Source organism: Mycteria americana, chromosome 7, assembly GCF_035582795.1.
Source record: "Mycteria americana isolate JAX WOST 10 ecotype Jacksonville Zoo and Gardens chromosome 7, USCA_MyAme_1.0, whole genome shotgun sequence".
NCBI lineage: Eukaryota > Metazoa > Chordata > Aves > Ciconiiformes > Ciconiidae > Mycteria > Mycteria americana.
The window spans coordinates 12,711,919-12,735,322 of NC_134371.1; the positions used below are offsets into that span (position 1 = coordinate 12,711,919).

The 23,404-nt window shown below is 69.8% G+C and overlaps 1 protein-coding gene across 5 annotated transcripts; it reads right to left on the bottom strand.

Moving 5' to 3' along the window:
• Positions 1 to 455: 455 nt before the first annotated feature.
• Positions 456 to 21,967, bottom strand: TNK2 (tyrosine kinase non receptor 2). Of its 5 annotated transcripts, XM_075507114.1 has the most exons (17): positions 21,761 to 21,967; positions 16,003 to 16,300; positions 11,955 to 12,132; positions 11,739 to 11,809; positions 10,268 to 10,480; positions 10,028 to 10,180; positions 9,556 to 9,833; positions 9,354 to 9,480; positions 9,117 to 9,263; positions 8,617 to 8,711; positions 5,492 to 5,686; positions 3,877 to 3,968; positions 3,306 to 3,350; positions 1,600 to 2,915; positions 1,056 to 1,151; positions 840 to 967; positions 461 to 732 (listed from the first exon to the last, which is right to left on the bottom strand). In XM_075507114.1, the coding sequence occupies exons 2-17, from the start codon at positions 16,177 to 16,179 to the stop codon at positions 726 to 728; spliced, it is 3,318 nt and encodes a 1,105-aa protein (XP_075363229.1). In that variant the 5' UTR covers positions 16,180 to 16,300; positions 21,761 to 21,967; the 3' UTR covers positions 461 to 725. The 5 variants fall into 5 exon arrangements, with proteins under 5 accessions (XP_075363230.1, XP_075363229.1, XP_075363233.1 ...); XM_075507118.1 differs by lacking the exon at positions 16,003 to 16,300; XM_075507117.1 differs by lacking the exons at positions 16,003 to 16,300; positions 21,761 to 21,967 and adding an exon at positions 13,357 to 13,571.
• Between the last annotated feature and the right edge of the window lie 1,437 nt (positions 21,968 to 23,404).

The following is a 23,404-nucleotide window of genomic DNA, read 5'->3' on the forward strand; positions in this document are numbered from 1 at the left end:
GGCCCTGCCGCAGTGGGCTCCCCTGCACAGGGGCATTGCCGTGGGCAAGCACCGCCCGGTTGGAGGGGGCAAAACTGTGCCCAGCCTTCAAGCTTTGCTCCTGCGTGTGGGACAGCGTGTGACAAAACCCAGCAGCCCCCGATGGGGAGACCTTTGCATGCCAAAACAGCCTACGAGCCATCACCGGGGGGTCTTATGGGTGCCTTCGTCATACAGCTCCCTGGGGATCCCCAACGCCTGCTGGGCACCACAGCACAAGTGCATCCCCTCCTGGGCACCCTGCACCCGGGCTCCATCCCTGCGGCAGGTCCCACGGGTCACAGTCCCGGCTGCCTGCAGGGAGGAACCGGTGCCCATGGAGACATGGCCTGTCCCTGTGCGTTGGCAGGGATGAACCTGGGAGACGGCCACAGGCACCCTCCTCCTCTCCATAGAATATTTTTTTTATATATATAACATATATATATATTAAAATTACATTTCTCTTTACAAAAACAATTCAACAAGTGGCCAGGGGACGGAGCCCATCGCCGAAGCCAGGGCGCAGGCACCCTGGCAAGTCTGGGGCGCTGGGCAGGCTCCCTTTCGAGGTGTCCGCGTCCCCCAAACAGGGGCTCAGTCCAGAGTCCAGCAGCAGGTTGCATGGGTGGGAGCGGGCACCGGGGGGGTGGCCCCGTGGCGAGATGCCTGCTCCGGATCCGATGCAGCTTGCCCCGTCCCCGCTGTCACCGCCTGTAAGAAGAGGAGAGGACGTGAGCTCAGGAGGGGTGACGGTGCTAGCTGGCCAAGAGCAGCGTGGCATGGAGACCCCCCCCAAAAAAAACCATCCGTGCCCCTACTTCTGGCGGGCGGTGCTGTAGGGATCGAGGAGGTGGGAGCTGGCCTGTGCCAGGTTCCAGTCGAACATCTCCAGCACCCGGTGGCACTCGACGCGGGACTTCAGCCCCAGGCAGAAGAGCTGCTCCACCTGCAAGGGGATGGGGCACGGCGAGGGGGGTGACGGGGTGCCACCACTCTCGCAGGAGCCAGGGTGGGGGGACGGGGGCATGCGGTACCTTCAGGTACTGGATGGCCCGCTGGACGCTCCAGCCGTGGTTCTGCAGGGCCGCCTGGCACTCTTCGGTGGTCACGCCGTGCACAGTGTCCTGCACCTGGGGGGGGGGCTCGTGGTCAGTGCCCACCACCACCCCTGGGCAGCGAGGAGCCCGTGGCTGGAGCCCCCCATCCCAGCTCTGCCCCCACGGAGCACCGTCAGCCCGGAGCTGGGACCATCCCCAGGATCTCCAGCCCCTCCTGGGCTTGGGCGCAGACACCATGGACCCAGCCCGGAGAGCCCAAGGGGACTGCAGTGACAGCCACCTTCCTCTCCCTCCCTCGGGCCGTGGGTAGGGCTAATTCGGGTTAGAAGGGCTTGCGATACCCATTGAGGAGTTGCAATGACGCTTCTGCCCCACAGCATGTCTGGGGAAACCCCTCATAGCCACCCCTTGAGGGCTGAACATGGGGAAACCGAGGCATGGGGTGTGGATGGCTCTTGCCCAAGTGAGCCCATGGCCACTGCACCCCTTCTTGCCCACGGACACCAGGGATGCCACTTACCAGTCGGATCTTGTCAGCGGGGCGGTAGCCATCTGGGCCATCGTAGACAATCTTCTGGAGGCTGCAGGAGGCTTTCACCAGGCACTTGGGCCCAGGGTTGCTGTTGTTGGAGGAGAAGTTGGCCTTGCAGTCTGGCGGCGGCTGCTGCACCATGGGACGGACGGTGGCTGTGGTGACCGGGCGGGATGCCGGCACCTCCTCGGGGCTTTTGGCCTCCTTGAAAAACTTCTCGTACTTGTCCAGGTAGGCAGGGCGCTCGGGCAGTAGGTAGTAGTGGGTGCTGCTGACCTTCTGCCCGTCCTTCACGATGGGCAGGATGCAGGGTCCCTTGGAGCAGTCCTTGCCCTGCGCCTGGATGACCTTGGGGGTGGCGTACTTGGGGTCGAGGGCGAAGCTCTGCGTGGTGGGCATGGGCTTCCCCGGCGAGGTGGAGAGGCAGGAGCAGAGCGGGGTGCGTTGCTGGGGGGAGCCCACCTGCAGGGCCATGGGGCTGGGCGTCCGGGAGGTGGGCTGCGACAGCGGGTCCCGGGGGGGAATCTGGGGCGGCCGGTCTTCCTCGCCCCCCGAAGCTGGGGAAAGCTCCCCCGACCAGCGCCCGGGCTCGTTGCGGCGTAGGGGCCGGGGCGGGATGGGGACGCGGGGGGGGATTTGGGGTTTGTCATCAGCGGGGGCAGCCGGTCCCAGGGGGACGTTGAGCCTCTTCATGCACTCCTGCTGCAGCTCCTCGAAGAGCTCAGTGGTCTGCGTCAGGCTGGGCTGCTTGGTCTCCTTGGGGGGCAGGAAGAGGTTGTCCTCCAGCGCCGGTCCCCGCTCGCCCTCGTCCACAAAGCCATAGTTGGTCTTGCCCCGCCGGCTTGGGGGGCTGGTGATGGAGCAGACCTCGAAGTCATCCTCGTCCTGTGCCACGTCATCATAGGCAGGTGGCGGGGGCAAGGGGCGGGCGTCCCAGTCCACCACTGGCGTGGGGTGGAGGGGCCGGGGTAGAGCCCGCGTGGGGCTCTGTGGTGGGGTCTTGTCCAGCAAGGAGAAGGCCTCCATGGCCAGCTTGACCAACGATGGGGTCGTCAGCTCCCCCACTGGCGAGGGGCTACCTTGGGGCACTTCCTCCCCAAAATCAATGAGGGTCACCTCGCCGCCTGCTGGCCCCTCGCTTGCCGGCCGGCCGGGTTGCCGCTCGCCCACCTTGGTGCCCGGTACCCGTGCCGATGGCTTGACTGGCCGCAGACCCTTCCCTGTGCCTGGCTTCTTCAGGCAGAGCTTCCGGAGACCCCCTGGCAGACCCTCCTCCTCCTCACTGACTGGGTCGTAGCAGGGCTCTAGGAGAGGACGGAGAGGGATGGTGAAGGTCCTGGCACCCATTCCTGGGGCGCAAAGGGGGGCACCTGCATCCCCAAGCCCCCCAATTGCCCCATAGCTTCAGCCACCTTTGCTCCCCCCTTGGGCGCAGCGATGTATGCCAGGGCAGGGGGCAGGGTGCCGGGAGGCCATGGAGTGGGGAAGGGCAGGGGTACCCTTCCCCACCCCACGGCCCCACAGCACCCTGCCCCAGGCTGGCCACCCTGCTCTGCATCTGCGCCCCCACTGCAGATGCCATCACCCATAGGTGCACGGCGGTACCCGGGGGACAGAGGGGGTGAAAGGAGCTAAGAGAGAAAAGAAGGGGGGCAAGAAGGAAGGAGAGCAGCACCCGAAAAAGCCCGACTTACTGGTGAGCAGGACGGTAGGCTGAGGCGGGCGCGGAGGCGGCTGCCCTGCGGGAGAAGAGAGAGCCCGAGAAGAGGGGAGGCACGGGGTGAGCGCGCAGAGCAAGTGGCGGCCGGGGCGCTCGTTAGCGGGGTGCATGCTTTGTCGTGTCCCCCATCACTGGTGGGGCGCAGGGAGGATGCTGATGGGAAGTCCCCCCAAGGGAAAATTGCAGGTTTAGGGGGGCTGCGGCACATGCACAGCGTCTGAGCTCCCTCCTCGTGGTGGCTCCGCTGAGATCCCCCGTACCGGAGAGCCCAGCCGCAGGAAGCTGGGAGGGGACAAGGGACCTGGACGAAGGGCAGCGGGGCAGAGTCCAGCCGGGCAGAGCCACTGGCCGCCCACGCTGCTGGTAGTGGCACGTGGCCAGGTGTCAACGCGCCCTGTCACCCCAGCTCCCCCCTGGGTCTGCAAAAAGCAAGTGGCAGCAGAGAGATGGAAAGGAGAGGGTCAAGCCCATCACCCTGGCAGCAGGGCACGGGGATGGGGGCTTTGCGCAGCTGATGGGCAGGGGGAAGGGGAAAAGCTGCTCACTTTTAGCCCTGCCTGGAAGCTGGGTGGGTCTGGCAGCGCTTGGGTCCACACCTAAAATGTCAGGAGGGTCCATGGGATTTCCCAGGTACAGCCTGTGGGGAGAGAGTGTCGAGGGGTCAGTGAGGGCCGTGTGGGTCCCTTTCCTCCCACACCCCGTCCCTCAGGACACCTCACAGCCCCGCCGCCACGCACCGTGTCCCAGCAAGTACCGTCCCCACAAGCATCAGAGCATCCCATCCCAGAGGCTTTCAGTGCTACGGCAGAGCCCGGTGCCGTCCCAGTGTCACCCACCCCTCTCTGGCTCCACGTGCATGATGCGCCGTATCCAGGGACCGCAAACAGGGTGCCGTGCCCAGGGTGCTGATGCGGGGTGTGGTGCCCGGGACACCCCCCAGCACCGGGGTGCCGCCGCAGCACGATGCTGCGCCCAGGGCACGGTGCCCCGGTACGGCATGCCGGTGGGGTGCCAGGAGGCCTGGGCGAGCCATCGCAAGCCAGGCGCGGTGAGGCAGAGAGCCGGCGGGAGCCGGCGCAGCCCGAAGGCCTGGGCGTGTGCCGAGCTCGGTGCGTTCTCGGCGGCCCGGGCGGCACGTACCCAGCGCCTGTGCCCACGCAGCGGGGCGCGGGGAGGCCTGCCGGGGCACGAGCTAGGTCCGCGTGCACGGCGCCTCGGTTCAGCCCTCCAAGGGCCGCCGGCACAGCCCGTGGCACGGGGCACCGTGGCGGGGGTCACGCTGGGACTGAGGGCACCGGCAGAGCTGTCCTGGGGCTGGGATGCCGAACAGTGGCGGAGATCACGATCCCAGGGGATGGGCTGCGCCGAGCCCGGCGCAGGAGCTGGCTACCCAGCGGGAGCTTTCCAGACTTTGAAATCCTATCCTGCCCCCCATACACAGCCCTCCCACGTCCCCCCCAGCCCAGCGCTGGCAGAGACCCCCCATGCCCACTGCCCCGAGCCAAGGTGCCCCTGCCCACCGCCCCCAGCACCCATGCCAGGCCTGGCCAGTCCCACCTGGCAGGGGGCCATGGGGTGCCCTGGGGCATGGGGACCCGACTCCCCCTCCCCATCACAGACCAACTGGGGTCTCTCCTGATGGAGTGGAGGGGGGAAAAGCATTTTGGTGGATTTTTTTCATATTTTCCTTTTTAAGAGAATTCATGCCGTTAAAAGCGTGGGGCCGGGCTGCACCCCCGCCACAGCTTCCCTCCACACAAGCGCTGAAAGGCACGGGTTTAGCAGCCCTGGGACACCCCAAAAGCATCGGGATAATACGGCCACCTCCAGGGTGGTGCTTACTGATCTCCCCCTGCCCCAGGACAGCCACAAGGGGCTGCGGGGCTGGGAGAAGGTGCTTCCCCCCGGGACAGCCCCCCACAAGCAGAGCAGCCCCCCACGTCCCTGACCCCATTAGTAAGAAAAGGCGAAGGAGTTAGTCCAGCCGCGGGGACCCTACCCGGAGCCACTGTCCCCAGTACAGCAGGGGGGAAGAGAAGCTTCAAGGGGGGGGGGGGGGGGGGGGCGGCCAGCCAAGCCATGGCTCGCTCCCGTGCCCGGCAGGCAGCGGGGAAGGCAGGGAGCAGGCAGGAGATGCAGAGAAGACAGAAAGTTTCTTACTCATCAATTTTATCGGGAAACCCCCAGCAGTGCTGCGGGTTGGTGTCTCCATGGCCTGTGTGGATGAAGCTGTTTTTAAGCGGCTGGCTGATGTCATGGGCCGACAGCCCCGCCACCGAGGTCACCGTGTTTCGGGGGAACTGGCCCACTTTTAGGGTCCGCTTATTCTGACCCCGCCACCAGTAATTCTCGGCCCTAAGGAATAAAAAGGACCTCGTTACTGATGAGGGGATGGGATGAGGACATGCGCCTGCCCTGGTGACAGGAGAGGAGGTGAGGTGACTCACCCAAGGTCACGCAGGCAGGCGGTGGCACAACTGGGAGGGGAACCCAGGCGCCCAGGATCCCAACCCTGTGCCGGCAGCACGCTCTGCCTCCCACCCTGCGTGGCCCCTGCACCGGGAGGCGCCGGGGATGTGGGCGGTGGGGAACAAAGCTCCCCATTTGCACCAGAAAAGGTGCACCCCTTTCTCCTCCTCCCAGCTGCCCCAAATTATGCAGGAGCCTCGGGGTGATGCCTGCAGCGAGCTGCTCACCACTGGCCCCCCTGTGCCCCATGCAGTCAGGGACGGCACAAGGGACATGCCCGGTGTCTGCTGATGAATCCTCAAATATCCCAGTCCTGCAGAGGAAACTGCGGGGGGCACGGTGAGGGGCTGGGGGCCGAGGGGTCTCTCTCACTCCCTTCCTATGTTATCGGTGAGCCCCGTGCAGGCTGGCGTGGGGGACTCAAGCTGCAAAACCTCCCGTGGCCGTGTGAGTAGGGTGGCTAGGGTGCCCGGTCCCCCAGAGAGCCCAGCGTGCCCCAGGAGCCGGCCAGGAGCCGCCTACTTGCCCCAAGATGCGGTCACCTCCAGGGTGGGACGGGGCGGTCACCCAGCCCGGGGCGGGGGGGGGTGCAGGGACAGGTAGGGTGCAGGGAGGGGCACCCCAAGCCGTGCCCCCCGCCCAGCCCGTGCCAAATCAATGGGGGGGGCTCCAGCGCTAACACATCCCCCCCTCCCACCACGTCCCCCTCCTCCCTGCCGGCCGGGCCCCCCCGCTCCCCGCGGGCAGGGGGCGGCGGGCGGTGTGCGGTGCCAGCCCGGAGAGGCTGGCACGGGCCCCACGGTTTCCTGGAGTCACCTGTGAGTCACCCCCGGCCACCAGCTCAGCCCTTTTCCTGTTTACCTTCCCCGCTCGCCGCCAGCCAGCCGCCTTACTCAGCGCCGGGACCCCTCGGCGAGGCCGCGGCAGAGCCCCGCCGGCACCGGGCACCCTCCCTCACCCGCGGCGGGCCGGGCGGGAGACGGTTCCCCTCCCCGGGAGGTCCCCTCCGCTCGCCCTCCCTCCGCCCCGACATCGCCGCATCCCGCCGGAGGGATGCTGCGGCCGGGCCGGCCCCTCCGCTCCCTCCCCCAGCCTCGTCCCACCGGATCCGGGCTCGGACCCCCGGCGCAAACCCGCTCCGGCTCTTGCCCCGGCTTCCCCCCGAAAGCCCCCTCCCGCGGCCGGCTGGGTCCCCGGGGGCCTTCAGGTAGGTCCCTGCCCCTGCCCACACACACGTACGCACGCCCGGCGCCCGCCGAACGACAGGCAGGGGCTTGAAAAGGGGTGGGGGGTGTTTACGGTGCCCCGGGCGGCCTCGGCGGGGCCGGATGCGGCCCCCCGGAGGAGCCCCCCCCAACAGCCCTCCCCTCCCTGCCCGGGCATCCCCGCCGGCAGCGCGGGGGGCGGGGGGGGGGGGCAGCCGCCCCCGGGGGAAACTGAGGCACGGGGACGGAGCTCCCCTCCGGGCCCCTCGGGAGCACCGGCAGCCGCTGGGGCTCCTGCCACCCCGCCGGCTGCAGGGCCCACCCCGCCTGCCCGGACCCAGCAGCCCAACGTGCCCACCGGGGGCCAGCGAGGACCGGCGTCCCCCGGGGAAACTGAGGCAGGGGAGGCTGCGCCCCGGCTCCGCCGCGCTCCCGCCCCTCCCCGACCCATCGGCACCCCGCAGCGCGGCCACGTCCCCCCGTCCCGCCCCCGCCCCCCTCCCGTTCCGTCCCCCTCCCCCGTTCACCTGGGGCCGGCGGCGGGGCGGGGGGCGCGGGACCCCCAGCCCGGCCGTGATGCGGCGGCGGGGACGATGCAGGCGCACTGCCGCGGCCGCGCCGCCCTCCGCCGCTCCTTCCCTCCCTCCCTCCTTCCCTCCCTCCGCCGACGCCGCTTCCCTTCCCTTCCCTTCCCTTCCCTTCCCCTCCCCTCCCCTCCCTGCAATTAAACCGCCAGACCCTGGGCAAGAGTCATCCCTGGCGGCGGCGGCCGGGGAGAAAGCCGGTCCCTGCAGACACACAAATCCGGCCTGATTCACCTCCGGGCCGTGACTAACGGCGGGGAGCCGGCCCCGGGACGGGGAGAGGGAAGGGGGGAAGGACGGAGCCTTCCTCCGCATCCCCCCGGGGCTGGGGGGCCGGCCGACCCTGTGCCGGGGGGGGGCAAAGGGACACTGCGCTCCTTCGGGGGGGTCCCCGCTGTCCCCGAGCTGGAGGGGGACGGGCACGTCCTGGGATGGGGATGCGGGGACCAAAGGTCCCCCCAGCCCGCGGGTCCCCGGGGCGGCGGAGGGAGGTGGCCATGCCCCGGCGTGGCCGGCAGGGACCGAGGAGCGAAGCCCATGGCACAGGGGGTGACAGGTCGCGCCGCTGCGGTACCAAGCCCGCAGCGCCTCTCCCAGCCCGGCGACAGGGGCACATCCCTGGGTGCTGGTGGCATGTCCCCCGCCGCTATCAGCAGGGAGCGGCCCCGGGGTGCACGGTTTCCGGGGGCAAGGCCGGGCAAACCCACAGGAGCAGTGGGGTGAGTCAGCGGGGGCGGACGGTGCGGGCAGCGTGGGCAGCGTGGGCAGGGCTGTGCTGCCCGCAGGCAGGGCTGTGCCCCCGCGCTGGGGTGGCCCCGCAGTGCTGTGCCACCCAGGGAATTGCACGCCTCTCAGGGGAGCAGGGACAGCTCTGCCCGCCTGTGGGGTGTGCGGCCAGGTGTGCTGGGGGGGCACAGTCCCCATCCCTGCTCCCCACAGCTCTGCCAGTGCCCGTGGCCTCCCAGTTCTTGGGATCCCCCCGTCCCCATGCAGGCTGGCAGCTGGTCTGTGTCCCCCTGTGCAATACCTGCCCTCGATGACCGTGATGATGTCGTTCATCTGGATGTGCAGCTTGTCAGGCTCCTCGAAGTCCTGCAGTGCCCTCATGTCAGTGGGCTGGGCCTGGGGGAGAGAGGGGGGGTGAGGTTAGGGGATGCAGCCCCCCATCATGTCCATCCCCCCTAGCTTCGGGGCCAGGCCCAGCCCCACAACAGGGCAGAGAAGCCCCAAAAATGGTCAGGAGACAGCACCACGACTCCCAGCCCCTTCCCAGCCGCAATGTCCCTGGGGTGGGCAAGGGCACCAGCAGCACCTGGATGCTCCACAAGGGCAAGGTGGCACCCAGGGACCCTCCTGCTGTGACCGTGTCACTGCCTGCCACCTCCAGCCTGCAGAGCTGCCTGGCCCAAGCCCTCCAACTTCACCTCCTGCCTCGGCGATACCCTTAACTCTGCCCACACTCAGGTAGAGCTGATGGGATGGGGGCACCGGGGACCCCTGTGTCCCCCTCCCCACCCTCTCACCCACCTCCACCAAGAAGTCCCGCAGGGCCACGAAGGTGGGTCGGTCCTCAGGCTTGTGCGCCCAGCACTGCAGCATGACGTTGTAGACGTCCTGGGGACAGTCCTCGGGCCGTGGCAGCCGCTCGCCCTCTTTGTCTATCTTGTGCAGGATCTGTGGGGCAGGCGGTGCCGTCAGGGGGTTCCAGGTACCCCCTGGTGCTGCTGGGGCGAGGGGGGGGGCAGGTCACTGCCATGCACCCACCTGGCTGCCATTGAGGCCGATCCAGGGCTCCTGCCCATAGGTGAACATCTCCCAGAGGGTCACCCCGAACATCCAGGTGTCGCTGGCATGGGAGAAGGTGCGTGTCTTCAGGCTCTCGGGAGCACACCTGCGCAGGGAAGGATGTGAGCATCAGGAGGTCGTGGGTGCTGCAACCCCAGGTCCCCCCCTCCCCTGGGCTCACCAGGCAAAGGGGACCTTGCGATGCTCCTGCATCACGTAGTGGTCGTCATTTTTGGGCAGGGCCCGCATCAGCCCAAAGTCCCCGATCTTGACCAGCTCGTTGGAGGCTAGCAGGATGTTGCGGGCAGCCAGGTCGCGGTGGATGAAGCGCTTGGACTCCAGGTAGGCCATGCCCTTGGCCACCTGGATGGCATACTGGCAGAGGGTGGAGATGAGGAAATGGCCCTGGTTCTTCCGCAGGCGGTCCAGGAGGGAGCCCAGCGGGGCCAGCTCTGTCACCTGGGCCATGGGGAGGGGACAGGAGGTCGGTCAGGCCAGGGGCACCCTGGTTGGGCTGGTTTCCAGCCTTCTTGTGCCCCCCTGGGGATGCCAGCAGAGGACTCGGGGTGCGGACCCAGCCTGGCTTTGCTTGCCCCATCATGCGGGGCACCCATGGGGCGACATCGGGGTCGGCCCCATCCCCCTGCACTCACCATCTTCATGGGGTGGGAGAGCACCACGCCGTAGAGGCGGATGAGGTTCCTGTGGTCCAGGGAGTGCATGGCGTTCACCTCCCGGATGAAGTCGTCCAGTGCCTCCGGCTGGCTCAGCACGTCCGTCTTGAGGCACTTCACCGCCACGTTCAGCTATGGCCAAAGCGAGGGTGAGCCCCGAAGCATCTTCCCCCCCCCCAGGGTGGTCCCGTGCCCAGCTCCCCCCCGTGACCCCCTCACCGTCTTGCCAGCGGGTGTGCACCACTCGCCACGACGTACGACGCCGAAGGAGCCGTCGCCCAGCTTCTCAAAGAGCGAGAGGTCCCGCTCCCGCACAAGGCAGGTGAGGGAGTTCTGGCCCCCAGCTTCAGGGGGCGGCGGTGTGGGGGGCTTGCGGAAGGTGCTCTGGGGCTGGGGTGGCAGCTCTGACTCAGGGCGCTTCCCGCTGAACACCTGTGGGACATGGAGGCAGGTGAGACATGGGCGCAGAGACACCCCGGGTCTTTGGGTCTGTGAGTGAGCAGTGCTGGGAGGACCCCCTGCCCGGGCTGTGCACTCTGGAACCTAATGATGACCCCTAACTGGTGATTACCCAGGGCAGGCTGGCTGCAGGAGTAGGCTCTGCTCCTCCAGCTGCCTGCACGCTGAGCTGCAATTCATGGGGAGGGAAGGGGTTGTGACTCTCACAGCAGCCCTGCAGCAGCCCCGGCAAACCAGGCCGGTAGCCAGAGGGCCCTGGGCACTCCTTGGCCAGGCTGCGCCCACACAATGTGCCCGGGCACGAAGCCAAGAGAAACCTTCAGCTTGGGCCGAGCATGGTGACATCCCCACAGCAACGTGGGCCTTGCAATACACGCTGCCGCCACCACCAGCCCAGAGGGGACGTGGATGGGCTCTCCCTGCCTCTCCCCCAGCTGGGACTGATGATGTGCCAGGACCCACGATGTGCCCCACGGGACGGGGTCCATCCCAGCCTCGGCAGCCAGGACCCGTGCGGGGTGTGCGGGGGCTGGGCCCGGCATGTGGCCGAGGTGGGAGGTGGCATTTCTGCGCCCGGTGCGAGGATGAGTAGCCTTCTATTAAAAGCCCGTCCCGTCCCCGTCCCAGCCCAGATGAGTCACGCAGGGGAGAGGCCATGACCCAGCGCCCAGCTAGCAAGCACCTTGCTCTTTTGGGGGTGCAAGGTGCCGGGGGGTGCCAGGGTAGCAGCACCACCAGCTTTGGACAGGATGGCATCAGGGGCGTACACGAGCATCCCGAGGTCCCCTGCCCCGGTGCATCCCCAGCCCGCAGGGACAGGGCTGTGCCCCCTCGCCGCGAGGCAGCGGGGCGGGCAGGGGGCCAGGCAGTGCTGCTGCCCACAGAGCTGGCTGGGGCGAGATGCACAGGCTCTGTGGCTCGTTAGCTGTAAATGAGTTTCCTGGCAAAGAGGCAAATAACGCGAGGGTAATGAATTTCCCAAGTGCTGGGGTGGCAGGGCCGTCCTTTGCCGGGAAGTGACCCAGGAGCCCACGCGGGACCAGGGCGCACGCTGGCAGAGTCACACTGCAGGCAGGGCACGCGTGCCGGGGGCTTCTGCCCATCTCCCTGCCAGCCCTCAGGGACCGGTAGCATGGGGAGAGCCAGGCAGCAGGGAAGAGCACGGGGAGAGGTCCAGCTCCTCCTGTCTGCCTCAGTTTCCCTGCCACACCTGCCCCTCTCCCATCCCTACCTTGCTCATCCAGGATTTCCGCTTGCACATGGCTTTCCTGCGCTTCACCGCCTCCCACAGCCGCCGCTGGCCTGCAGGACACAGGGACTGTCACCGACCCAGCACGGGGTGGGGGTCCCCTCCAGCCCCATGGATCGCATGCTCCTCTGGGCTCCCAAAAAGATGCTGCACAGCCAGCCGGGGGTACCAGGGGAGGTTTGGGGAGGATGTACGCACCGGGGCGTCCCATGCCGATCTTCTCCAGATCCTCATTTTTGACGTACTCAAAGTGGGAGAGGCGGGTGACGTTGAGCTCATCCCGGATGCGCAGGAAGTACTGCTGCAGCTGCAGCTCGGTGAGCAGCTCCAGCAGCCAGTCCGTGCCCTCCTCCGCCTGCATGCTACAGCTCAGCCTCTGCCGGGACACCACGCTGGGTTAGGGGGGACCCTGCCCCACTCCCCTCTGCCGCATCCCCCCTGGGAGAGTAACCCGGAGGAGCTGAGAGCCGAGGCTGGGGTGCTGCCTGGGTAGGGTGTGAGGGATGCTAGCGGGGTTCACCTCCTGAGCCCATCTCCAGCTCCCCAGGGGGGTCAGAAGAGGCACCCCATCAGCAGGACCCCCAGGGGCAGGCAGGGACTCCTGCCCTGCCCCATCGTGCCCGTAGTAACACCAGCCCGTCCCCTCCACTCCAGCACAGGCTGTCCCCCGGCAGCGGGGCCAGGGACACGGGAGGGTGCAGAGCCTCAGGGCGTGGGATGGACATGCCCGGCAGCAGCCCCCAGCCGAGGGGCACCCCACAGCCTGGCACTGCGCCTGCACGGGGGGCTCCCCATGCCTGGTACCGTGCCTGCCAGGCTCCCTTTGCCCAGCTGGAGGGGCTGAATGGGGAGGGGACAGCCACCTCGGCACTGCCTCTCGGCCCCCCGGCATCCCCACGCAGCCGGCTGGGCTGGGGCACAGACCCACTGCTCGTCTCCTCTACCATGGGTGGTGGCACCTTGCTGGGCAGCCACAGGGAGGGGGCAGACAGGGACATCAGGGCCTCCGGGGGGGTCCTGGTACCCTGTGGCTGAGGCACAGGGCACCCCAGCGCTGCCGGCGTCACCCCCTCTAGCTGTGCCAGGGCATGGGGAGGGAGGGGATGGGGCCAGGTCTCACCCACGGTTCCCCACGCCCCCCCTAAACACTCCCCATCCCTGCCCACTGTCCCAGCTCTCCCCCCTCTTTCATCACCACCTTTCCGGGAAGGGACACGGCTCTGCCTCCCACTGCCGAGAGCCGGAGGGGAGGTGGGACCACCCGTCCTGGCCCCACAGCAGGGCAGCCCCCTCCATCCTTTCCTCCCCGCCAGGAGACGACGTGGCCCCCGGCATCTTCGCCCCCCGCGCTCAGGTCCCTCGGCCGCGTCACTGCAATTACAGCCCTCGGCACTGGGCTAAAAATACGGCGGGTGCGGCGAGCAGCTGGGCACGGGGGCACGCGGGGGCACACGGGGGCATGCGGGGCGAAAGCAGCCGCTGGCCTTCAGCGTGCGCTCGCGACTGGCCAGGGACGGCCGGTCCCCTGCCCGCAGGCAATGGGGACAGGGCCGGGTGATGGCCAGCATAGGGTCTGCCCGGGGCGGGGGTCAGCACTTACTCGGTAGAGGCGGAAGCGGGTGAGGAAGGGGAAGGATCGGCGCAAAGCCTGGAAGCGTCGCATCCTGCCTGGCTGCCCGCCGCCGGCCCTTGGCACGACCGATGTCCCTTCCCTGGCGCCGGCGTCCCACGGCAGAGCCCACTCAGCGCAGCCGGAGCACCCGCAGCCCCATCATATGGGTTACAGAGTAGCCCCCCGGGCTCAGCTGCCCCATATATACCCCTGGAGCGGGCAGGGGGGCTCGGGGCGTCCGTCGGCCGGAGACGGGCTGTGGCTCTCCTTCTCCTTCCGTCCGCGCTCGATCCTCCCGGCCAGCCCTCCCCTTCCCCAACGCAACGGGGCCGGGGCGGGGGCAGGCAGGGCTGGGGGTGACCCCCCTCTGGCCGGAGCCGCTTCCTGGGGACCCCCAGCCAGCAGCGGGGTTCGGTCCCGGCCGGCTGCCTGCGCGGCGCTCCCCGGGAGGGGTTATTTTCGGCCGGGGCTGGGACGCGCGCCCAGGGGGCCGGGCTCCCATCAATGTGCCGCTTTCTCCCTTGTTCGGCGAGCGCCCGCGCCGGCAGCTGGGAGCCCGGACCCCCGCTCCCATTTCCATGGAAACTTGCCCCGGCCTTGGGAAACGTTCCTGGGCCTCAGTTTCCCCCCCAGGAAGCAGGGAGGGAGGGAGGGAGAGGAGACATCCGGCTCTCCGCTCCCCAACCGAGGCCACAGGCACAACGCCAGGGCAATGGGCACTGCGGGGGGAGCTTCTGGCTCGGCAAATGTACCCGCTGCCCAGCTGCCAGCCCCCGTGGGGCTCTGCCGTGGGGTGCCACCAGCACCCTGGGGCTCGCTCCCCTTCCCTGGCGGAGCTGGCACCCAAGCCCAGCGCTGTTGTCCGCCCGCGGGCTCCCTGGGGAGATCAGCTGGCTGCACCGGCAGCCATGGCGTGAGAGAGGGAAGACCCGCGGCAACCTTTTGCTGTGGCCCCCACCTGCCTGGCTCCCCCAAACCGTGGCCATCGCTGTGCCGGGGGGCAGCCGGGAGGGGGTTAAGTGCATCCCCAGGCTCCGAGGAGCCTCCACTGCGGCTTCCACCGCTGGGATCCCGGCTGGCACCCAGCGGCACAGGCGCCTGGCACAACAAGCCCATTGACTGGGGACACCCGGGCACGGTGCCCTCGGCACCAACCTCTGCCACGCGCCAGCTCCCCAGCCCAGGGGACACCGGGGATGCGGGGGGTTCCTTGCCCTGCAACAGTGCATCACCCTCATCAGCCGGTACTGGCACCCGCTGGGACTGGCTACCCACTGGGGCTGGCGCGCTGCCTCCAGCACCCCAGCCCACCTCCTGCGCACCCAAACCCCGGGTGAGGCTGCCCAGTTCAGCGCCTGCACTGGGAGTACTGGTCTCCAAAAGGGAGTGGGGGGACCCAGCCTTGCCCACTGTGCCGGGGGAGGCTCTGCGCCTCACCTTCCCTCCGCGATAGACCCACGGGCACAGGGGGTAACACCGCAACCTCAGCTCCGAGACAGGCAAGCAGAGTCCTGCCAGCGAACCCCCACCCTGGGGGGGGGATGTCACAGATGCCCGTCCAGCCCCCACAATCCGGCAGGCAGCAAAGACCCCCGGCGCAGGTGCCGTTCGGCCCCCCATGCCCTGCACACACGCCATGCCTCGCACACCCACCCCTGCAGCCCCGGGGATGCACCCTACGTGCACCCAGGCTCATGCACGGGCGGTGACGACTCTCACGTGCACCCCGGGACCACACAGGCGCAACCCCCGGCACCCCGCACACCTCTTGCCACCTGCACAACCGCAGCCGACCCCCCACGCACACGTCACCACCGTGCACCCCCATAGCTACCGCCCTGCCCGGCCGCACGTGCACAAACACACCGGCGCGGCACAGCCGGCGGCAGCGCACCGGCCTGCTCCCTCGCCTCCGCCTGACGCACACCTGGAGCCGCCCGCATCCCTGCGCGCCCACGGGTGCCCGCCCCCGGCGTGGCACGCTCCTCGCCTCCGCCCGCCGGCGGAGGGGCACAGGCGACATCCGCGCTCGCCCCGCATCACGCACGGCCACTCACACCCGCCCGAGCTGGCACATGGGTGGCCAAAACCCCCCAATTACTCCTACCCACGATGACACCCCAACGCCTCCCCTACACCCCAAGGCAGCTACACCCTCCACATGCACCTCTGTGCTCCCTACACCCCTCCACAACACCCCCACGCACAGCCCGACACCCCTACGTGCGCAGGGCGGCCCGCAGGGCCACCGGCTGGATGAGGTGCTGCCACCGGGTGACACCATCCTGTGCCGGGCACCGGGTCCCGCCCCGAGCTGTGCCAGGCCCGGCCGAGCCACGCTGCTGCACACCCCTCCCCTGTGCCTCAGTTTCCCCAGCAAGACGCAGCAGGCAGCCCCACTCCCGCGGGTCGGGACAGGAGCACAGCCATGCAGGGGGGGTGCTGTCCCCATGCCACCCCAGATGCTGCGGGGTACCGCGAGTGCCAGAGAGGGGAGATGCCATGCGGGGACCCCCCCAGCCCCACGCCAGCCGCCAACCTACGCCCCACAGCAGGACCCTGCCCCTCTTGGGGACACCCAGCCCAGCTGGGTGCCCCCCACCGCTCCCCCCCGCCAGCTCCCCCTGCACTGACCCGCCGGCACGGCATGCCCGGGGCGACGTCCTGCCGGGGCGATGGCGCAGGGCGCCCGCTGCCCGGCCGCAGGGCCCGCTGCCCGGTGCTGTCCGAGAAGCTGTGGGGCAGGGGGCCGAGCATCTCCTCCTCCTCCTCGGCGCTGCTCAGGCGCTGGTAGTCGCATCTCTCGCCCATGGCCGGCACGGTGGTGGCGGTGGCGGCGCGGTGGCAAGCGGGGGGCTCTGCAGAGACGCCCGCGCCTGCCTGGGGGTGGCGAGGGCTGGAGCCGGGCTCGGGATCACATGGCAGAAAGTTGCTGCAGTTCCGGAAAACAGCGAGAGGGTGAAGGTGACCGCGACGGTGATGGAGGGGAGGGGGGGATGGATGGAGGGATGCAGAGGAGACGAGAAAGAGAAGAGGGGGGCAGCCCCTCAGGCGCCCATCCTCACCCCGATCCTAGCCTGGCACCGCTGTCTTCCTCCCGGCTTGGCAGCCCGACTGCCTGCCTGCTGCCCCCACTCCAGCAGCTGAGCGGAGAGGCGGTGGCATCGCTGCCAGCCCCAGCACCGCGCTCGCAGCCCCCTTCTCCCCCCACCCCGGCACGGTGCAGCCCAGCAGCGGGGATGCGGTGCGGGCAGCCAGGCAGAGGAGGAGGATGAGGGGGGAGCATCGTCCAGCAGCCGCGGCTCTGTGGCAAGCGGCGTGGGTGAGGGGGCACCTGCGGAGCTGTGGGGGGGCTCTGGGGCTGGCAGCACCCCCAGCACCCCTCCCGCTCCCCCGCGCCAGCGGAGGGGGATGGGATGCGCTGGAAAGATGGCTGCTCCGCAACGACCCGGCAGCGTTGGCGCAAGCACGGCAGGGCTGGGAGAGCAGCCAGGCCCCGGCGGGCGCTGCCGGGATGGGGGGTGGGGGGCACGCCAGAGGACTCCTCCCAGGGTCAATCCTCTCCCCCCACCCCCTTGCAGGGAGCTGGGGGTCTCCCAGACCCCTGCCGGGCGCTGCACCAGGCACGGCCCCCAGCAGAGGCAGGTGGCCCTGGGAAGCCAACCCCCCGGATGGGGAACCCCCCACCTGCACATCAGGACTGGCCCGCACCCCCACACTGCCCGGCCACAGCCCCTCTCTGAGCCCCCTGGGCCACAGCTGCAAGCCTGCAAGGAGGCTGAAACCAAGGGGGGGGCCTGCAGCCCCCCCTGGGACTCGCCTGTCCTTTGGGGCATGGCACAGCCCCGGGGACCAATTTGCTCCTCATGCCAACGCCACTGGGCACAATGCCCCTTCCTGACCCCCAGAAGTGCCCCCACGGCTCCCCCCGCACCTGCCCCCCCACACCTGCCCCCAGACCCTGGCATAGCCAGAGGAGTGACACCAGGCTGTCACCGTGCCAGGGCAGGGGGCACGAGCCCATCCTGCCCCCCCCCCCCCCGGAGAAACACCCCCAGTCCCGGGGGGCACCCGCCCCAGCTCGGGGGGGCCGGGCGGGGGCAGCCCCTCGGTGGCTCCTCCTGCCATACCACGGAGGTGAGCTCAGCCACGAAGCCGAGGCGGCCGAGCCTGCGGCGTGGGAGCAGCGAGCCACCCCCGCGCGCGGCCCGCCGGCGTCACCGTGCTGGCACGCCACGGGCCGGTGACTGATGCACGTGCTATGCCACCTTCCCTCCGGCCCCAGCTGCCCCGCGCTGCCCCGAAACCCTCGCCAGCCTGCCCAGTGAGAGCGATGCTGCGGGGTCCCCAAGCCGAGAGGGGATGACACCTGTCCCCACAGCCCCAAGCATTGATTCGGGTCACCCCCTTCCATGAGTCGGGTCCTCCTGGCCTGCCCAGGCTCAGCTGAAACCCAAAGAACGAGGTCCCCTGCAAGGGGACACATGGCATTGCGCCATGCCACCCCGACCTACCTGCAATTCCCACCCCAGGGGGGGTCCCCCCAAAATGACAGCCGCTGGACAGGGCAACGCTGTCCCCTGCCCCCCAGGGCGGTGACACTCACGCTGACCACAGGGTGTCCCTCCCCTCTGTGGGGACACCGGACCTCCCCAGCCCTCTGGGACACCACGCGTGGCCCCACATGCCTTCCAGCACCCCGGGGGACCGGGGCTGCAGCATCCCCTGTGCCCACCACCCCACACAGAGGACGCTGCGAAGCAGTGGGTCCCCAAAACAAGCTCCCAGAGGGGGATGGGGTCCCCCACTCACCTCCAGCACATTACCCCGCTTGCTGTCACAGCCCTCCTGCCACCTTCCTGGTGGCCGTGTCGCCTGGAAGTGATCTCACCGGCTGCGGCGGCAACAGGGCGGCCGCGGTGGCACCCCGGGCTGGCTCGCTCAGCCTTGGCGGGGCCCCGGGGGCGGCCCCAAATTGCGGTGACACACTCCCCGGCCCGGCCGCCGTGGCACAGGCATGCGGTTACGCACATACCCACGCGTACAAACGCACCCGCTCCCACCAGAGACGGGGCTGCCGGCCACATCCTGCCCAACCCCGGGACGCTGCTGCCACCTGGCTCCCCAGGGACCGTCCCCAGCCCCTCGCAGGACTGCACCACGTCCCCCCCGTGGGACCCTTTACCGGTGGGTGTTTCGCCTCTCTTGGTGCTGGCACCTGATGCTGCTTGCTCAGCCGGCTCGGGCAAGCAGGAGGTCTCAGGGGGCCAGCACGGAGTGCTGGTGACCCCTGCGGTGGGGGCGGCCGAGGAGGCCGGGGTGCCAGGTTCCCCCTCGCTGCTGTCTCCGGGCTCCCAGGGCCTGGCCCCATGGCCTGGTCCTGGCCACCGGCACAGAGTGTCCCCCACTCTGAGCCCCTGCCTGCAGCAGCAGCCGCCTGGGGAGGAGAGACGCAGCCGGGTGGGGGGCCCTCCCCACCCCGGCACAACCCCAATCCCCTCCCTAAGCCTCTTTCCTCCACTAAATCCCCTCCGCAGGTCGAGCCAGGGCGGGCTGAGCCTGTCTTGCACTTCCCGGCTCCCCAGCACCCAGCACGGGCAGGGGACAGGCAGGAACTGCCGACCCCATAGCTGATCCCCACCTCAGCCCTGAGCTCTTGCGCCAAGGCAGGGGCAGAGCGCAGTGTTTTGGGGGGCAAGCAGGCAAAGCACCCCCCCACCCCCCAGCACCCTGCCCACACTGCCTGCCCTCAGCTCCGTGCCCGTGGGCAGTGCTGGGGAGAGGGAGAGGGCTGCCACGGCGGGGACGCTGCCACCCTGCCCCGGCGCAGGCTGGTTTGCACCCGCCGGCCCCTGCGCTCGTCTCACCTGGGCCGCGGCAGCGGCAGCGCTGCGGGGGTCCCTCGGCAGTGCCAGCCCCGGTGTCGCAGCGAGCCGGGCGGTGTGCGAGGGGGCACGGCGTCACAGCTCAGCCATGGGGCTGGCAGGGCTGCGGTGACACCGGCCGCAGGGTCCCCCTGGGGCAAAGCAGGAGGGAGAGGTCAGGATGGGCCCCCCAGCTCGGCACCCCCTGTCTGCCCACCCCGGGCCCTCCAGACACCCCAGGAGCACCCAGGGCCACCCCCCGGCCCTGCCCAGGCAGCTGAAAGAGCCCTTGTGGAGCTGCCCATCACGCCCTAGGGCATGGGTGGGCTTTGCCCCCAGTCCTGCTGGGGAAGGGGACGCACCGGCATGAGTCCCAGGTCCAACCGGCCCCTCTCCCCTCGGGGTGCTACTGCCGGTACCCCCATCCCCACACCACTGCAGGACGTGGCCTCGGGGTGGGCTGCAGCTGGCATGAAATGAGTTTGCCAGGTCTCAGGCCAGACGGGCACAAAGCCACGTCCATGCTATGGCATCTCCTCTCCACACTGGGTGCTGGGAGCAGGGGAGGTGGGACCCCGGGAGGGGAGCTAAACCTCCCTCTTCCCCAGCACCAGAGCAGAGCAGCACCCTGGCCAGACCATCCAGCATCTGCTGGTCATTAGTTCCAATTGACAGCAGCGTAATTAGCCAGGCTGCAGCATAAGCAGTGCCCCCTCTGGGGTTGCTCAGCAGAGGGCTGGAGTGAGGCTTTCTCCTCAAAGCTTTCCTGTCGCAGAAGGGGCTGCATGTGGGGCAGAGCCCCCTCTTGCCCCGAAAACCTCATACGAGTGGGTGATGACCCCTGGGATGCTTTGCCCCAGCTGGTTACCATCCCTCGCAGACACGACTGGAGTCAAAACCCTGGTGCTCCAGGGGCAGGATGGGGCCTTGAGCTTCCTCTCAGGGGAAACTGAGGCACGGAGCGAGGTTTGGTCCACGGAGTGGTTGGGACAGGGCTTGCGTACAAGCATGCAGCGGTTCCCAGTCCTGTGGGGGCTGCTCCTCTGCCCACGGAGGCCCCCCCGCGCCCCGGGGGGAGGCTGAGTCACGGTGGGCACAGCAGGCTGGCAGCTGCAGGAGGAGGGAGGCAGGGAGGCATCGCCAGCCCCCCCAGCCATACCCACTGGCAGAGCTGGCCCACGCCCTGTGCTAACGAATACCGGGCTAACGAGGCCCAGGTAGCTCCAGGGGTTGGTAACAGGTTGCACAGCCTGCACAGCCCCCACCCTGCACCCCTCGGTCTCGGCGTGGCAGGATGGGATGCAGAGGCTGCTTTGGGCCTCGCTCCCTGCAGCAGCAGTGGGCTCGGGGCCGGCAGCAGGACCAGTGCTGCAGCCAGGGGTGGGCCCACAGCACCTGGGGTCTGTCCTGGCCCCTCTCCCTAAAGAGGGGCCCGGTACTGCAGACCTGCTCAGATACACCCCTCTGGGCAGGTCCTGTTTTTAGGAGAGTTTTGCAAAGCCCGGCACTGAAAAACTTTGTTCGAGGGCTTTGCCCTGAGCCAGCTCAGCAAGGGGGGGATGCAAAACCCCCAGAGCCCGCAGCACCCGACAAGGAGGGGACCCACCTTGAAGGGCAGCGAGCCGATGCCGGAGCCCAGCGGCACCGGGGCACCCCGGGGAATGCCGTGCCAAGGCGGCCGCAGGGAGGTGAGTGCGTGGGGAAGCACCAGCGCAGGGCTCTGCCCCGGCCTGCCCTGCCCAGACAGCCCAGCCCCGGCACGGCCTCCAGCCCACGGCTGGCGGCAGCTCCGCGGGCAGAGACGCTGCCCCTGCCCGGGCTCCTCCAGCCGCCTGGAAGCCCCCTCCCCAGCTGCCACTTGCAGAGCGGGCCAGGGGTCTGACTGTGCTGGGAGAAGCTGAGCAGGGTCCTCCCGGCGAGGTGGGATTCTCGACTGAGCTGTCGGCACCACCTTACCAGGTTTAACTTGAAGGTTTTATTAAGAAAAAAACCAAAACCAACAAAGACCAAAAGTACCCAAAGCGTCCCGAGTGTTTAGAGAAAAACCTGCCGTGACGTGGCCGGACACAGCCACGGCGCTGCCCGCCAAGCCTGCGGGCAGAGGCTCTCCGCACCTCGCCGCTGCCCTGGGCTTCAGCAACAGCACGACACCCTGGGGCGCGGGGCCGGACCTGGAGGACAAGGATCCTCTGTTCAGCGCCGGGGAAGAGGAAGAGCAGAGCAAAGCCGCCTTTTCTCCAGGAAAAAAAAACCTTCCCCCGGCTTCCGCTGCAGTTTGGGAGGGTTTGAGGGCAGCGGGCACCCACTCGCACCAGACCCCACTGCCTGCCTCTGCTGCTGGCTGGGGCTCAGCGGCCCGGCAGCGCCCAGGCGCGATGGCAGCACCGGCAGCCCGCAGTGCCACAGGGCACGGTGCCAGCAGCGCCCGGCGAGGCGCAACGGGCACAGGCAGTCGCCGACCCGGGCAGTGCCGCGGTGCCAAACCGCGAACACCCACCCCACCCCCCCCCCCCCGCATCGCCCCTTACCTCTCCGTTCACCGCCGCTGCCACCGCATCCTGCGCCGGGTCTGCAGTGTCACCGCGGGGAGAGGACGGGCACGGCGGCGCTCCAGACGGCCGGCATGCCAGGCAGGACGCGCCCGCCCGCCTGCCAGGGCGGGGTGCGCCGATCGACGCCGGCGGCCGGGTCCCGGGCGGGATCCCCCGCGGGGCGGCGGGCACCGGGGGCCGGACCCGGCCTCACACCCGGGCGGCCCTCCTGCGGCTCGGGCGGTGTGCCGGGGTCCGCGTGCCGGGGGTGCCGCCGGGGTGCTCCTGCTCCCCCGGGTAGAGCTCGCCCTCCTCCTGCACCCCGCCCCGGGCCTCCCCCTCCTCCTGCCGGCCCCGCCGCACCCACCAGCGGGCGCGGGCCGGGGGGCTCACCTCCCGCCGCCCCCCGCCCCGCTCCTGCTGCGCCCGCCGGCTCAGGCCCTGCTCCTGCCCGGCTTTGGGGCCGTGCTCCTGCACTCCGCGCACCTCGCCGCGCACCTCGCCCCGCGCCCGCCGCGGGGGCTGCGCCCCGGGGCTGCCCCCCGCTTCCCCCGCCGCCGCTTCCTCCGCGCCCCGCGCCCGCCGCCGCGCTCGGGCCGCCCCCCGCTCCCGCTCCCGGGGCCGCCGCGGCTCCGCGCCCGGCTTGGGGCTGCCGACGGCGGTGACCGGCCCGGGCCGCTCGCCCCACTCCTGCAGGCCCGTCCGCTCCCCCAGCGGCACCCAGTGCCACCGGCCCGGCCCCCCGCCGCCGCCGCCCGGCCCCCCACCGCCCCCCGGCTCCCCGCCGCCGGCGGCCACCAGCTCCTGGCCGCGGGGCAGCGCCCCCAGCCCCGCCTCCTGCACCCCCCGGGAGAAGCCCCCCTCCTCCTGCACCCCCGGGGCCACCCCGCCGCCCTCCGGCACCCCCGGGCTCAGCCCCCCGCCCTCCGGCACCCCCGGGGCCCCGCTCGCCCCCTGCCCCCGGATGGTGCACGCGGCCCCGGCCCCGCACGCCGGGGGAGCCCCCCGGGGCCGCCCCCCGCCGCGGCCCCCCGAGCCGCGCTGCTGGAGCCCCGGCTCCGCCGCCGCCGCCCCCCCCCTACCCCGCCGCCGCTGCCTCCTGCCGCCGCCGCGAGCTCCCGGGGCGGCGCGCGCGCCCGCCCGGCCCCCGGCCCAGCTCTTAAAGGCGCCGCGCCGCCGCTTTACGTAACGGCGGGGGGACCGGCGGGGGGGTGGGGACGGACGGACGGACGGGCGAGGAGTGGGGCGCGGGGACGGACAGACGGACGGACAGGTGCATGCGCAAACAGACGCGGACAGACTCACCGCGGAGCAGCGCCGGGCCCCGGGACCGCTCCGCTGCGGCGACCGGGGGGAGACGGGACACAGGGCGCGGGCTGCCCTGCGCTGCCAAGGGGCAGCCCAAATTCTGGCTCCCAGGTGCGTGGGGAGGGGCTGGCTCTGCCGGGCTGCAGCAGAGCTCCACGCAGTCCCGGCCCTGCCTCTCGGGGTGCTCTGCACAGCCACTGCAGGGAGAGGAGCCCTGCCAGGTTTGGGCAGGGAGATGCGGGGAAACAACGTGTTTGCAACAAGTAAATCATCCCTGTTGGAAGAGGAGGGACCAGAGCTATGCCGGGACAGCCCATAAGGAGCGAGCGGGGC

Coding starts and splice junctions, on each gene's coding strand:
- TNK2 (XM_075507114.1), bottom strand. CDS start 16,179: ATGGGCGAGAGATGCGACTACCAGCGCCTGAGCAGCGCCGAGGAGGAG. Junction 10,481..11,738: donor GGAAATCCTGGATGAGCAAG/GTAGGGATGGGA, acceptor CATGTCCCACAG/GTGTTCAGCGGGAAGCGCCC. Junction 3,351..3,876: donor GCTTCCAGGCAGGGCTAAAA/GTGAGCAGCTTT, acceptor CTTCTCCCGCAG/GGCAGCCGCCTCCGCGCCCG.